At 41.0% G+C, this 15,661-nt stretch overlaps 1 protein-coding gene across 15 annotated transcripts in view; it reads left to right on the plus strand.

Annotated features, from left to right (window-relative positions):
- LOC144479191 (ankyrin repeat and SAM domain-containing protein 1A-like) overlaps positions 1-15,661 on the plus strand; it is a 409,264-nt gene that overhangs the window by 212,902 nt on the left and 180,701 nt on the right. For 6 of the 15 annotated variants that reach the window (XM_078197812.1, XM_078197820.1, XM_078197810.1 and 3 more), the window contains one exon: positions 170-217. The exons of the other annotated variants lie outside the window; for them this stretch is intronic. In XM_078197812.1, the coding sequence (XP_078053938.1) occupies positions 170-217 (48 nt within the window). The remainder of the gene's footprint in view (positions 1-169; positions 218-15,661) is intronic. 15 annotated transcript variants of the gene reach the window in all.

The raw sequence follows: 15,661 nt of genomic DNA on the forward strand, positions 1-15,661 counted from the left end.
AAAACTGAATTTGCACTTTTACTGACCGATCATAAAAATGCAAATGTGCCTAGTGCAATATTATTGGTGCCTTTTCATGGACACTCCTGTTTTACAAATTGTGCTGAATGTCATATTTGACAGGTATAAATAATTTGACTTGAAGTTAAAGCCACTTAATTCTCCACAGTGTGATATTGTCTTGGTACAGGGAGCAGAACTGCAGCACATACATCAGGTAATTGGTAATGGTTTGCTGTAGGAACAGTCGAGTTTGTGTAAGCACTGAAGGATTGTCATCAGTTCTGATCGACTTGAACAATTCTCAGTGCAGTCATCTACTATAAATGCATGGCCCAAAAAAGCATTCCTTTCTGGAATCAGCATAGTTTATCAAAATGAAGTTGCATTTTTAAAGCTGCACGTTATGATTTTCTCGAAAGCTTTTGAATGGAGTAAAGATTAGTTATTAAATAATTCACCCCTAAGAATTCATTTTCGTACTTGTACCTAAATTATTAATTCTAGCCTAGCTTGATTAGCTGTCCCCATGTAAACCAGAAGTACTATAATAGCTTTTAATGCCATCTAAGTGGGTGGGTGTGGATAAAATGTAATCTTGATCAATTCACACCAGAATCTGGACAATTGCTGCCTTCAAAATGGCTGACTTGGTAGGCCTCATTCAAATCTTCCAATTTGTGCGCATTGTATGTGAAAAAAATAGATATTAAAAATCAACAGCTAGTGTAGCACAAATGCATATGATTAATTATTTACTTACTGATCATTTTAACAGACCAATATTGAACTGGGATCACTAAAAGCATTCATAGCATTGGTACAAACGCAACTGATTTTGAATTTTCAGCCCAGTCCCCTATGCTATGAATTTAAAAGATAATCTCAATAAATGTGTTTATATTTTCTGACTATAAATATTGCATATAGAAGCTAGAGTGGGGGTAAAGGTATGACTTTTAAGAGTCTGGTACGTTTATTGATGAACACCGATTCTAGCTGTGTCTGGATTGCCCCAGTCTTAATTAGGAATTACAATGAAAGAACAAATTCAGTCAATATAAAAGCATCGGTTATTATGCTGCAGTTTAAAACCAGGTAACTTACTGTTCTCTGTATGGCTTCGGTTTTTTGTAAAGCAGTTATTAATTAATATGTCAAATGCAACTTTCCAGCTTATGTTCAGAATTCCTCTTGTAAAAGGAGAGGAAAATAATTTGAGAAACCCGCTGTTAAAATGGCAGCTGAAACTGTAGGATTCTGAATAAATCAACAAGGGTTAATGATGAACCATAAACAGTAGTAGTAAATGTGGCTCTAGTTTGCTTTACATCTTATTTAACTGAGTGGTCAGACTAGTCCATTAAAAACAGCTATACTGCTTATATTGTACATCAAGCAACATTGCTGGATTTTTCTTTGTCAATTTGTTCTAAAAATGTTGGAAATGCTGTCAAGGTCACAATTATTGTCATCTCTCATTGCCCCAAGAATGGACTGAAGTTGCTTTGTTGGAAAGCCAATGGAATTTAATATGGACAGTTAAAGCAAAATAAGTTTATTTTCCCCACGCTTCCTGCAATTGCCTCCAAAAGAGTAAGCATGATTGAGTTCTTGAAGTCAAGGAAAGTGTGGAGCTGATGTAAAATCTTCCTTCACTGAGGAGAAAAGGAGAATAAATTTGATCATTGGACTGTTTTTTAATACCTTAGTTGTCAGCCTAGAATGTAGTGTCTTGAGGACCTGCTTTCTCTGCTACAGGTGGTATTGTGGCCTGGAGGGACTTGAATGCAAAAGGTCACTACCCTAACATGGACTTAATGTTCTCATTGCAAGAGACGAGGAATTTGATCTAATGTCAGCGCAAAAGCTTAATTATCCAAGAGACCAGAGCAAAGAAGTTTCCTCAGAGCTACTGTGACTGAAAGTTGGGAGCAATTTGATTCTTTGTCACATATCTTCAGTGTACAGTCTAGAGATTTTTCTTCATGGTTTTTTGGGATCTTGAAGTGGATCAAAAATGACTGAATAAGGAAAAGCTATAAACCACAGAAAGAATGCTTCATGCTTCTGTTACCAAACACTTCAAGCAATTGGTTATTTCAATAATATGTAGAGTTTTTCTGGGGCAGATATAATTACAACAACTTGAATGTACAGAGTGTATTTAATGTAGTACAATGTCCCATGGCACTTCACAGAGGAGATAGCAATTAAATAGGTAAATGTAGGCAGTCTTGCAACTTGATGATGCAGTCAATGGTTAGAATTGGAAATTTTCTTTCGCAACTTAAGACAGTTGCAAGAGGTGGAATTTGTGTTCGGAGAATGGGGTTTGTGGTAAGATAAAGGTAAGGTAGCTGTAGTCGCAGGTGACCTTAGGCTGCTCTCCCCCTCAGGAGAATTGACTAGTGGTGATTTAACCTGAGGATCACCATACCTCAGGCAAGGGACAAGGTTGCGATGGCAGGGCCTTCATGAATATCCTCAGCCGTAATGGGTATTGGACCTGCGCTGTTGGCATCACTCTGCAGCACTCCAGCTGTCCAGCCAACTGAACTAAACTGACCTCCATTTGTGGTATGGGCAAAGGCAATGACTTCATTCTTCCCAATATTTAGTTGGAGGAATTTTTTTCTCATCCAATATTAGATGTCAGACAAGTAGTGTGATCAGAGAGAGTGAAAGGGAGCCAAAGATAGATCCTTGTGGGGCTCCTCTGGTAACAGTGCGGGAATGGGAGGAGGAGCCAATGTTGGTGATTCTTGGGCTGCGTTGTGATAGGTAGGAATGGAACCAAGCAAATACAGCTCTACTCAACAAGATGACAGTGGAATGGTGTCGATGGAAGATTCCAGATAGGCCGAGAAAGATTAGGAAGAATCATTATGGAATATCTGTCCTTGTTGTCCTCGTCTTCCTCATGTGACTTGTGAATTAGAAGTTAATGAAAAAGGCCGTAAATGTTGTTGTGCAGTTATAAATTGTTCCCAAATCTCTTGTTCCATGCAAATTCCCTTTCATAATCTGCAGTGTTCAATTAATGGGTTGCGTAAACATTAAAAAAGGCACTTAATATTGTGTGGCATAGAAACAATTGCTGCATTTATACCTTGCAGTGTATATCAAGAGTTAAGCCTTTATAAAGAAATTTAAATAACCGTTAAATTTAACTGGTAATGGACACAATATAGTGTGTTAGCACAGAAGATGATTTGAGATTGAATTCTGTGAAGGAGGAACATGGGGTTGGAAACTGCAAATCTAAAGGCATGCCCTGTGCAACTACATTCAGTGAAAATAGAACCAACTGAAAGGTTATGATTTGTTAACGTCATTACATGACAGTAATTGGCACGATGCTGAAAACTTAAACAAAGGTTTGAGAGCCTTGTTTCAGACCAAATATGGTAAATTTTAATGCATTCAGTCCAATCTACAAACACGAAGGTATGATCTTGAAAATTATTTTATTGAGATTGTATTCATAGTATTTATTTTCAGTAATTTTTTATATTTTACTTACAAGGGACTATGTGAGGTGATTTATAATGGCATTATTTGAAAAAGGACGTTATATTTTTTATGTAAACAATAATGGAATACTTTATGTTCAAGCACTTCCCTCACTTTATACAAAAATATTTTGAACTCATCAGAATTTTGCTAAAGTTTTTGCAGCATGTTGCCATGGATTCTGTGGAGATTTTCAGACCAGTTGAGTCATCTTTGTTTTGAATCTATGAAGGAACATTCCCCATTAACAATGTCTTAGTGTGTTCCAACAGCAAGTGTCATCTGACTTGAGTATCTTTACGCATATGACAAAATAGGTGGTATTAGTGGGATTTTAAATTTTTGTTCATTGCTTTATGTTACTGTAGAAAACTGAAGAATTCTTCAAACAGAAGAACACACCCATTCCTAGCCCATTAACTGCATTTTTATAATTTCTACAAATTCAAAAAATTAGGCTGGTGTTTTATACTGTCCCCTCGGTTCCTTGGGATTTTCTTGTTCATCAAAATGGGGGGAATAATGGTCTGGCAAGATCACTGACATCAATGTCTGATTTCAAAAGTTAAAATCGCATCACTTAGTATAATGTCCTATAAGGAGATGGCGTGGGAAATAGCAAATGCGTTTGTGGTAATTTACCAAAATTCGCTGGACTCTTGGGTGGCTCTGGAAGACTGGAAAACAGCAAATGTGACGCCATTGTTTAAAAAAGGAGATAGACAAAAGGCAGGTAACTATAGGCCGGCTAGTTTAACTTCTGTAGTAGGGAAAATGCTTGAATCTATTATCAAGAAAGAAATAGTGAGACATCTGGATAGAAGTTGCCCCATTAGGTAGACGAATTAGAAATTATCTCATTAGGGTCATGAAAGGCAGGCCATGTTTAACTAATTCATTGGAATTCTTTGAGGACATTACGAGCGCAGTGGACAATGGGGAACCGATGGATGTGGTTTTAGTTTAGTTTATTTATTAGTGTCAGAAGTAGGCTTACATTAACACTGCAATGAAGTTACTGTGAAAATCCCCTAGTCGCCGTACTCCGGCGCCTGTTCGGGTATACTGAGGGAGGATTTAGCATGGCCAATGCACCTGACCAGCACGTCTTTCAGACTGTGGGAGGAAACCGGAGAACCCAGAGGAAACCCACAGACACGGGGAGAACGTGCAAACTCCACACAGACAGTGACCCAAGCTGGGAATTGAACACGGGTCCCTGGCGCTAAGAGGCAGCAGTGCTAACCACTGTGCCGCCCCTTGTACCTGGATTTCCAGAAGGTATTCAACAAGGTGCTGCACAAAAGGCTGCTGCATAAGATAAAGGTGCATGGTATTACGGGTAATGTATTGGCATGGATAGAGGATTGGTTAACTAGCAGAAAGCAAAGAGTGGGGATAAATGGGTGTTTTTCTGGTTGGCGATCAGTGACTAGTGGTGTGCCTCAGGGATCAGTGTTGGGACCGCAATTGTTTACAATTTACATGGATAATTTGGAGTTGGGGACCAAGTGTAGTGTGTCAAAGTTCGCAGATGACACTAAGATGAGTGGCAGAGCAAAGTGTGCAGAGGACACTGAAAATCTGCAAAGGGATATAGATAGTCTAAGTGAGTGGGCGAGGGTCTGGCAGATGGAGTACAATGTTGGCAAATGTGGGGTCATCTATTTTGGCATGAATAACAGCAAAATGGACTAATATTTAAATGGTAAAAAAATCACAGCATGCTACTGTGCAGAGGGACCTGGGTGTCTGTGTGCATGAATCTCAAAGTGTTGGTTGTAGGTGCAGCAGGTAATGAGGAAGGTAAATGGAATTTTGTCCTTCATTGCTAGAGGGATGGAGTTTAAAAACAGGGAGGTTTTGTTGCAGCTGTATAAGGCGCTGGTGAGACCACACCTGGAGTACTGTGTACAGTTTTGGTCTCCTTCCTTGAGAAAGGAGATACTGGCACTGGAGGGAGTTGCAGAGGAGATTCACTGGGTTGATTCCAGAGTGGAGAAGGTTGATTTATGAGGAGTAGACTGGGACTATACTCATTGGAATTTATAAGAATGAGGGGAGATATTATAGAAACATGTAAAGTTATGAAGGGAATAGATAAGGTAGAGGCAGGGAAGTTGTTTCCACTGGCAGGTGAAACTAGAACTAGGGGGCATGGCCTCAAAATAAGGGGGAGCAGATTAGGACTGAGTTGAGGGTGAATTTCTTCACCCAAAGGGTTGTGAATCTGTGGAATTTGCTGCCCAGTGAAGCAGTTGAGGCTACCTCTTTGAATGTTTTTAAGGCAAGGATAGATACATTTTCAAACAGTAAAGGAATTGAGGGTTATGGTGAGCATGCGGCTAAGTGGAGCTGAGTGCATGACAAGATCAGCCATGACCTTATTTAATGGCGGAGTAGGATTGAAGGGCCAAATGGCCTACTCCTGCCCCTAGTTCATGTGTTCTTAAGGTGCTGATTGCAAATGAATTATTTTAAAATAACTGACACAGCCAAGTTAAAAGTAACACCACTTCAAAAAAAATGTAGCTCTGTTACCCTGTAAGTTAAAGTTTATTTATTAGTGTCACAAGTAGGCTTACATTAACACTGCAATGAAGTTACTGTGAAGATCCCCTAGTCGCCACACTCCAGCGCCTGTTCAGGTACACTGAGCATGGGAAACGCACCTAACCAGCATGTCTTTCAGACTGTGGGGGGAAACCAGAGCACCCGGAAGAAACCCACGCAGACACGGGGAGAACATGGAAACTCCACACACACAGTGACCCAAGCTGGGAATCGAACCCTAGTCCCTGGCGCTGTGAGGCAGCAGTGCTAACCACTGTACCGCCCCAATGATAATTAATTGATTCATAGATTGTTACAGCACAGGATCTGGAACTTGTTTATCTCCATACAGAATCTCGGAATCTTTACAGTACAGAAGAAGGCCATTTGGCCCATCAAATCTGCAATGGTCCCCTGAAGAGAATTCTACTTGATACCCTCCCCTGCCTTATCCCTGTAACTTTGCACATGCTTTCTTTTCAGATGGCAATCCAATCCCATTTTGAATATCTCAACCGAACCTGTCTCCACCACCCTCCCAGGAGATTTGTTCCCGATTCCAACTACTCTCTGGGTGAAAATGTTTTTCCTCAAGTCACTTCTACTCCTTTTGCCCATCATTTTGAATCTTTATCTTTTAGTTCTTGATGTACTCTTGAGAGGGCACAGTTTTTCACTATTTACCCTGTCTATACCCCTCAGGATCTTGGAATACCTCTATCAAATCCCCTCTTAACGGCACGGTGGCATTGTTAGCACTGCTGCCTCACAGAGCCAGGGACCCGGGTTCGATTCCTGGTCACTGTCTGTGTGGAGTCTGCACGTTCTCCACGTGTCTGCGTGGGTTTCCTCCGGGTGCTTCGCTTTCCTCCCACAGTCTGAAAGACGTGCTGGTTAGGTGCATTGACTCGAACAGGTGCCGTAGTGTGGCAACTAGGGGAATTTCACAATAACTTCATTGCAATGTTTATGTAAGCCTTACTTGTGACTAATAAATAAACTTTACTTTTACTTTACTCTTAAACTTCTTTTCTCCAAAGAAAACAAACCCAACCGTTCCAATATATCCTCATAACCACAGTTGTTTGTCTCTGGAATAATTCTAGTGAATCTCCTCTGTACTGTCTCCAATGCCTTCAGATCCTTCCTCAAGTATCCTTCCTCACATGCACAACTTATTCATATTCCACTCTTCTGTGCATCCCTTATAACTTAGGATAATAATCTTCAAGGTAGTGTCTGCTTTTTAAAAAGTGAATCCTATCTTGCACTAAGGTATGTTTGCTAATCTGTCCCTGCTGACATGTGTAAGTTCTTGATCCATGAACATCACAAATTTAAAATTCCCGTCCTTACTTTTAAATCTTTCATGACCTTTCTCCTCATTAATTCCATAACTTCTCCAGCCCTAAACCCTCACCCCCGATCGACCCGTTTCGCTGTCTCCTGACTCTTATCTACTTTTGTGGCTATTGAAGTTATTGGACGGAAGAATCGGGTGAGGTTTACAACAGGCAACCAATTCAGTATCACTCATTTTATGATTCTCTGGAATTGAGAAAATATTCAATTTGTAACCCTTTTTAAATCCTCCTCCTGCTTTTAGTCCTTTTTTCTCATCTACAAATGTGAAGCACTATGGGTATTTTCGTAAGTTCAAGAGCCAACTAAATATAAGTTGTGCTTCACCAAAGGCTTGTGGTCCAGAATTCATAGAAACATAGGAAATAGGAGTAGGCCATTCAGCCCTTTGAGCCTGCTCCACCATTCATTATGATCATGGCTGATTATCCAACTCAATAGCTTGATCCTGCCTTCCCCCCATATTCTTTGATCCCCTTTGCCCCATCAGCTATATCTGACCCCTTCTTGAAAACCTAACATGTTTTGTTCTCAACTGCTTTCTTTGGTAGTGAATTCCACGGGCTCACCACTCTTTTTGGATGAATAAATTTCTCCTCATCTCAGTCCTAAAAGGTTTAACCTGTACTCTTAGACTATGAGCCCTGGTTCTGGGCACCCCAGCAAGAACATCCTTCCTCAGATAAGGAGACCAAAACTGCACAATATTCCAGGTGTGGCCTTAGTAAGGCTCTGTATAATTGCAGCAATTCCATATATTAATCAGTTTCTGTAAAGAGTAACATTCCCTTTAATTATCACCTTACATTTATGGGTCTTCCTTATTGTTGCAGCAACCAGCGACATAATTGACTGTCACTATTTATTGTAAAATAATCTCTCATCATCTTGGAGACATGTGTCAGGTCACACTTCATAGTGAATGCTTTTTGGATGGGGGCAGAGAAATTTGAGAGTTATTTGTGAAAATCCAGTTGGCTAACATTTAATTTGTATTTTCATGGTAAAGCAGCTAAAGTTTGGAAACACAAACCATCGTCTTTTGCCCCCAATATAACTGTTGCCACTGATCCACGTTTACATCCTGGTCTCCCAACAACTCGCATTAAAATCCTCATCCTCATGTTTAAATTCCTTTAAGCCCTTTTGTCTCCACCTTCCCAGCCCCATCTCAGTAACTTCCTCTTTTATACCATGAGGTGGAGAGAGGGTGGAGTGATTGTAGGGCAGTGAGACAGAGGTTGCATGATTGTGTGAGATAGGGTGTGGGGGCATGATTGTATTCTCTTTCTTCTTTAGGGTAGTTGATCCCAACCTTTTATACATCATGGTGCACCACTATACTGCGAAATAATTTTGAGGCAAGCTCCTATTTTCTCTGAACTGCACACTAGCAAAAGACTTTCTAGGAGCAATTTTCAACCCACGTTCGGCATCAGAGGGAAAAGCGATGCAGGCGGAAGATCTGGAGAGAATTGGGAAGTGCGGGTTTCCATGTTTCACTGTGCATATGTGGATGCCAAAAATCTGATTTCCACCATAATAAATTGAACACTCAGAGCTTCTGTTCCAGCAATCACAAAATCTGGGCCATGGATTGGGAAAAATGTAAACAACAGAATACAAAGGGAACCGTGATTTCATGAATAATTTATCCAGTTCACACAAGATTTAATATTTTGAAATGGTCACAACATGAGGGTCGACTGTTTCTCTCCATGGATGCTATCTGATTATCTGGGGTTTTTTTTCCAGCATTTACTCTTATGTCAGATTTCCAGCATTGGCAGTGTTTTGCTTTTGTTTTAATATTTTGAGTATTATTACCCCAGATAGAAAAATGAAGTATGAAAAAAGCGGTAACATAATTGAAAAAGAAAGAGGAGAAAGCTGAAATGCAGGACCAGAGTCTCAGTATAATATTCATCTCATATTGAGGCATTTACATCAGTATGGGTGCAAATTATTGGCATGGTTTCAAGATGGTGAGTTTAAGAACAGCATATGCCTTTCTTTTTACCTCTGCTTCTCTCGCTTCTCCCAGGAATTTTTAAAATCCTTTTTTGTGTTTTGGCTTTTTGTGTGGGCATATGGTCTTCAGCCCCAAAGTCCCGTTAGTCATGGTCGTGAGCCAATGTAAAAAATCTAAACCGCGCATGTGTGGCTCTTTTCCTGCCACCGAATGCACAGGAGGCTTGAGGTTTGTCAGGTCTTGGAGATGTTGAACACAGCTGAAGATGAAGGTTAGTTTTAGTTTAATTATATGAATTTTTAATCAGTTTGAATCTTTTTTCATGGTACACTTGGGGAGCCTTCACAGCACACCTGTGTGCTATGGCACACCTTTGGAAACCACTGCTTTAGTGTACCTGCAGAAAAGGAAATGTTTTTCTTTGTCCATTAGTGCTTCCTGCACTTTCATAATAGTAGTTTTGAGTGGTGGCTTAGCTGACATCCTGTCAGATCTTTTACAACATCATGGTTCAGCCATCATAATTATTCACCTGGATCTCATCAGAATTCTGCCCTCTTGACCAGGTTGAAACCTCCCAGTTGAACTTTGTCTTTTCTTGTACCCTCTGGAAACAAACTATTAGAGATGCTCCTTCTGGACAACTTGCCAAAGGCATTTTTGGAACTTAGTGCTGATCTTCCTTTCCAATCTTATTCTCATCTCAGGGTATCACATTGCTTGTTCCCAAAAGAGGTTCTAGGGCCAGTTTGCTCCTGCAACTCATCTCAGTTTTGGGGGTCAGGAGGAGTGGAAGGGGGCATGGATTTCATAAATGGATAAACCTCTGGAATCTGGATTTCAATATCACCTGGGAGCTTATCTCGGTCCTCGCTAATTGTCTCAGTTCGCCTTTTTGTTCTCTTTAAAAATGTAAACCTGCCTTTTACCTTTCTCACTACAGTTCTAAAGTTAAATTTCAACCTGTCCATCATTTTAATGTTAATATATAAATTATGATCATGTGGTATAGGTTTTGAATTTCATTTCAGTCATTCAGTTATATTTACTCCTTATACCATATACCTCTGGAGCTTTGACCTTGAACCTTTTAAATCACCCAGCATTGCCATGGGCATTTACAAGTTCTTCGACAAGCTCTATCATCACATACTTGTAAACAAATTAACATTGTGTAGCTTCCCACTGCACTTGTAATCATGGTTATCTTAGTCCCCTTACAAATCACTCCATCTGTGCTGTGGTAACTGCTACATCCTAAGACTTGTTGTCTATTAATATGAGATTCTCAATTTTTTTCATGAATAAAATTATCCAACCCTATCTGGCTGTTACTTGATCCTATATTCATTAATTTCATATTGCCTCAGTGCCCATAACCTCCTTTTGTAGCGGAGGGAAATTCAGGTTAATTAAATTAGTTTTGTTTATCCCGGCAAATGAGCCATAGTAGACAATGTGAAGCAAGTGGCCGCCTCCTGTGCTGTAGATTTCTATGATTATTTTCTTCTTGCCTTTGCTGAAATGTGACATCTTAATCTCTACTGTGTCTTTCAGAAGGTCAGTGATATTTTCTTCAATTTATTGAATGATATTCTTTGTCTTGGCATGTCTACCAAACAGAAGCCATCTAATTTTTTAATATCTCTCCATTTAGTTCTTTCTCATCTGTTGATTTCTATTCAAGGTGACAGGAGTAATATGGCTAATCTTGGCCTCACTATATCCTGTGACCACAAATAGAATTCCCATATCATCATTGCGAAAGCTCGCTTCCAGAAGCAATTTCTGTTTTCCTGCCAGACTTTTACTTTCAATTCAAAGATCTTAACTCATCATATGGCCTGGGTTCATATACCAGTAATATTGTCCCTCTGTCTGCAAAAGTTCTGCTAATTATTTTTATTCTTTCATGGGATGAGAGTTTCACTGGCAAGGTCAACATTTACCAACCCTCGCTAATTGCCCTTGACAAAGTGGTGGTTAGCCAGCTTCTTAAACCATTGCAGTCAATGTGGTGTAGGTAGTCTCATGGTGCTGTTAGAGAGAAAGTTCCAATTTTTTGAGCTGCGATATAGTTCCTATGATGTGTGGCTTGGAGGGGTGTGGCAGATTATGGTATTCCAAATGCATCTGCTACCCTTGTCCTTAGAAGAGATTAAGAAATTTGCTGTTGAATGATCTTTGGTGAATTGCTGCAGTACATCTTGTAGATGGCACATGCTATCACTATCGTGTATCAGAAATGGAAAAAGTGAATGCATAAGGTGCTGGATGGATTGCCAATCAAACAAATTACTTTGTCCTGAATGGTGACGCTCTTCTGTCGAGCCTCCACTGGCCAGTTTTTGCCACAGATCTTGTCACTTTAACTGCCAGAGAAAAGAGTGGGCGAGGTTTGAGCTGTCAGTCTGGCGAGGTGGACTGTTGGACTCTAGAACCGGGTCCACAGATCAAGATACCCCCAATCATCGTGGCACCCCAAAAAAGCACACCCCCCCCCCCCCCCACCAACCTGATCATCGCCAAAAATTTTAGGGTTTTAATCAACGGGGAACAGTGTGGCTAAAGTTACTTTGCTAACTTCCAGGAATGAATCAGTTGCTCCCATACACTGGTGCACCGGTAGGCCTACTTCCTGGAACACAGCATGACTGGGACAATCAGCAGAAGCCATGCAGAGCACGTCAGGCTTTTAGAAGAGGGAGGAGATAGGAGAGGAGAAAAAGGAATGGCGGGTACAACCTAAACTGCCCTTTTCCACCCAGGCATTATCAGTAACCCTCAAGCCCATTTCCTGATTCAATCCAGTCCTGCACTTCTTATCTTCCCTCTGACAATAACCATCAAATTGCCCTTTTGGGTCCAATGCAAAAATAAAAGCCAACAGAACATATGCATTCCAAACCAAATTTATAAATTATAGTGTGCTATTTAGCATACAAAAATAAAATTGTCAACCTTGTGCGTTCTCCTGGTTGCTGTCTTCTGTGTGCCTTCACCTGGGCAAGTACTTCTATGACATCCTGCCCCTGTAACTGCAGCATGGCTGGTGGAAGACCACTGACATTGTGGAGGTGGCTATACATGACTGTGGAGGATGATCTCTAACAGCTTGGGGCCTTAATGATCTGTCTTCAGACTGCACCATCTCAGCATGGGTGGCAGTAGTTTGGGGTAGTTGATTGACAGGCGGCAGCAAGGGTGGAGTGGCAGGGGTGGGAGGATGAGTGCTATCTTCCTGAGACGTGGCAGCAGATTCTTGTTCCATGGAGCCATTGTCATTCTCTTTGGACAGCACTGCACAAGTCCTGTTACTCTGATGGACAGAGTTGTTGAACTACTGTGAATTTCTGCAAACTTCTTTGGGTACTGCTATTACAGCAATGATGACATCAGTTTCAGATTGCATAATGGTAATTTGATCTTTCACTGAAGTACTCATAGTTCAGATGGAAGCTGTTAGTGCCACAACAGAAGCTGAGACATTGACCATCACATTTGGGTCTACAGGGTGTTGATGGAGTTGGCCACCAGTTCCATGCTGGAAGGGATGTATTCCATAAGAACCATAAGACCGTAAGATATGGGAGCAGAATTAGGCCATTCAGCCCATCGAGCCTGCTCCGCCGTTCAACCATGGCTGACAAATTTCTCAACCCCATTCTCCTGCCTTTTCCTCGTAACCTTTGATCCCCTTGCCAATCCAGAACCTATCCAACTCTGTCTTAAATATGTTCAATGATCTCCTCATCTTGGTTCTAAAGGGTACTTAACTAAAGTACTAAAGACCCCTTTATTCTGAGGCTGTGCCCTAGGATCCTTGTCTCGCCTACTAATGGAAACATTTTCCTCATGTCCACTCTATCTAGGCCTTTCAGTATTCTGTAAGTTTCAATGAGACCCCCCCTCCCCCCCATCCTTCTAACCTCCATCGAGTACAGACCCAGAGTCCTCAAACACTCCTCATACATCAAGTTTTTCATTCCCGGGATCATTCTTGTGAATGTTCTCCTGACCCTCTCCTGGGTCAGCACATCCTTCCTCAGATATGGGGCCCACAATTGCTCACAATACTGCAACTGTGGTCTGATCAGAGCCTTATGAAGCCTCAGCAGTACATCCTGCTTTTGTATTCTAGTCCTCTCGAAATGAATGTTAACATTGCATTTGTCATTCTAACTCAACCTGCAAGTTAACCTAAAGAGAATCCTGAATTAGGACTCCCAAGTCCCTTTATACTTCCGATTTCTGGATTCTCTCCCCAGTTAGAAAATAGTTTATGCCTCTATTCTTCCTACCAAAGTGCATAACCTCACACTTTCCCACGTTGTATTCCATCTGCCACATCTTTGCCCACTCTCCTAACCTGTCCCAGTCCTTCTGCAGCTTCCCCGCCTCTTCAATATTACCTGTCCCTCCACCTATCTTTGTATCATCTCCAAACTTAGCCACATTGCCCTCAGTTCCTTCATCCAAATCATTCCAGTCTTGGTGCAGAGCCCTGTGTCAGGTTGGTGCTGGACTTCCCCATGTTCCTTGACATTCAATGCAAGTTTTCTGGCAGACTTCATAATGCACCAAGAATTTTGTTGTGTACATCTACCAGCACTTTTCTAGAATCTGACCGATTGAAGTCCTTGTGTGAATTTTATGCAGCAGAATGTGTGAGAAATCTTGCCCTCTAGCAAGACGACACTCGTGACATTTGCAGGCATAGCAGTTGAGGAAGAGTGTGAAACATTAGACAGGATAAACGTGTGAGGAAGGAAATATTACCAGAATTAACATATTTGAAAGTGGATAAATCATCAGACCTCCAGCATGGAATACATCTCAGGTTGTTAAGAGAAGCAAGAGATAAAATAACACAGGCTCTGATGATAATTTTCCCATCCCCTAGCTGCAGGAATGGTGCCAGATGACCATTGAACAGACAGACTAATTACAGGTCAAACAATTTAACCTCTGAGGTGGAAAGATCAGTGGGATCTTTCCACCTCAGAGTGGAGTAACAGTATTAATCATCATTTCGAAAGGCTCAGATTTAAACAAATGCAATCAGCATAGATTTAAGGGAAGATGTGTCTGACTAACTTCGTAGAAGGTAATCGGAGGTTCAGATGAAAACAAGCCCTTTGGCTTAACTTGTCCATGTTGCCCAATTTTTGCCACTAAACTAGTCCCAATTGCCCACATTTAGCCCATATCCCTCTATACCCATCTTACCCATGTAACTATCTAAATGCTTTTTAAAAGACAAAATTGTACCTGCCTCTACTACCTCTGGCAGCTGGTTCCAGACACTCACCACCCTCTATGTGAAAAAATTGTCCCTCTGGACCCTTTTGTATCTCTCCCCTCTCACCTTAAACCTATGCCCTCTAGTTTTAGACTCCCCTACCTTTGGGAAATGATGTTGACTATCTAACTTATCTATGCCGCTCATTATTTTATAGACCTCAATAAGACTACCCCTAAGTCTCCTATGCTCCAGGGAAAAAGGTCCCAGTCTATCCAGCCTCTCCTTATAATTCAAACCATCAAGTCCCGGTAGCACCTTAGTAAATCTTTTCTGCACTCGTTCCAGTTTAATAATATCCTTTCTATAATAGGATGACCAGAACTGTACACAGTGTTCCAAGTGTGGCTTTACTAATGTCTTGTACAACTTCAACATGACATCCCAACTCCTGTATTCAATGTTCTGACCAATGAAACCAAGCGTGCCGAATGCCTGTCCACCTGTGTCTCCACTTTCAAGGAGCTATGAACCTGTGCTCCTAGATCTCTCTCTTCTTTAACTCTCTCCAACGCCTGCTATTAATTAAGTAAGTTCTGCCCCGATTTGATCTACCAAAATGCATCCCCTCGCATTTATCTAAATTAAACTCCACCTGCCATTCATCAGCCCACTGGCCCAATTAATCAAGATCCTGTTGCAATCCTAGATAACCTTCTTCACTGTCCACTATGCCACTAATCTTGGTGTCATCTGCAAACTTACTAACCATGCCTCCTAAATTCTCATCCAAATTATTAATATAAATAACAAATAACTGGACCCAGCACCGATCCCTGAAGCACACAGCTGGTCACAGGCCTCCAATTTGAACCCTCTACAACCACCCTCTCTGTCTTCTGTGTGGCCATTAGTAAGGCCACACTTGGAATACTATGTACAGTTCTGGCCACCCTATTCTAGAAAGGATATTATTAAACTGGAACGAGTGCAGAAAAGATTTACTAGGGTGCTAC

Source organism: Mustelus asterias, chromosome 25, assembly GCF_964213995.1.
Source record: "Mustelus asterias chromosome 25, sMusAst1.hap1.1, whole genome shotgun sequence".
NCBI classification, from domain to species: domain Eukaryota; kingdom Metazoa; phylum Chordata; class Chondrichthyes; order Carcharhiniformes; family Triakidae; genus Mustelus; species Mustelus asterias.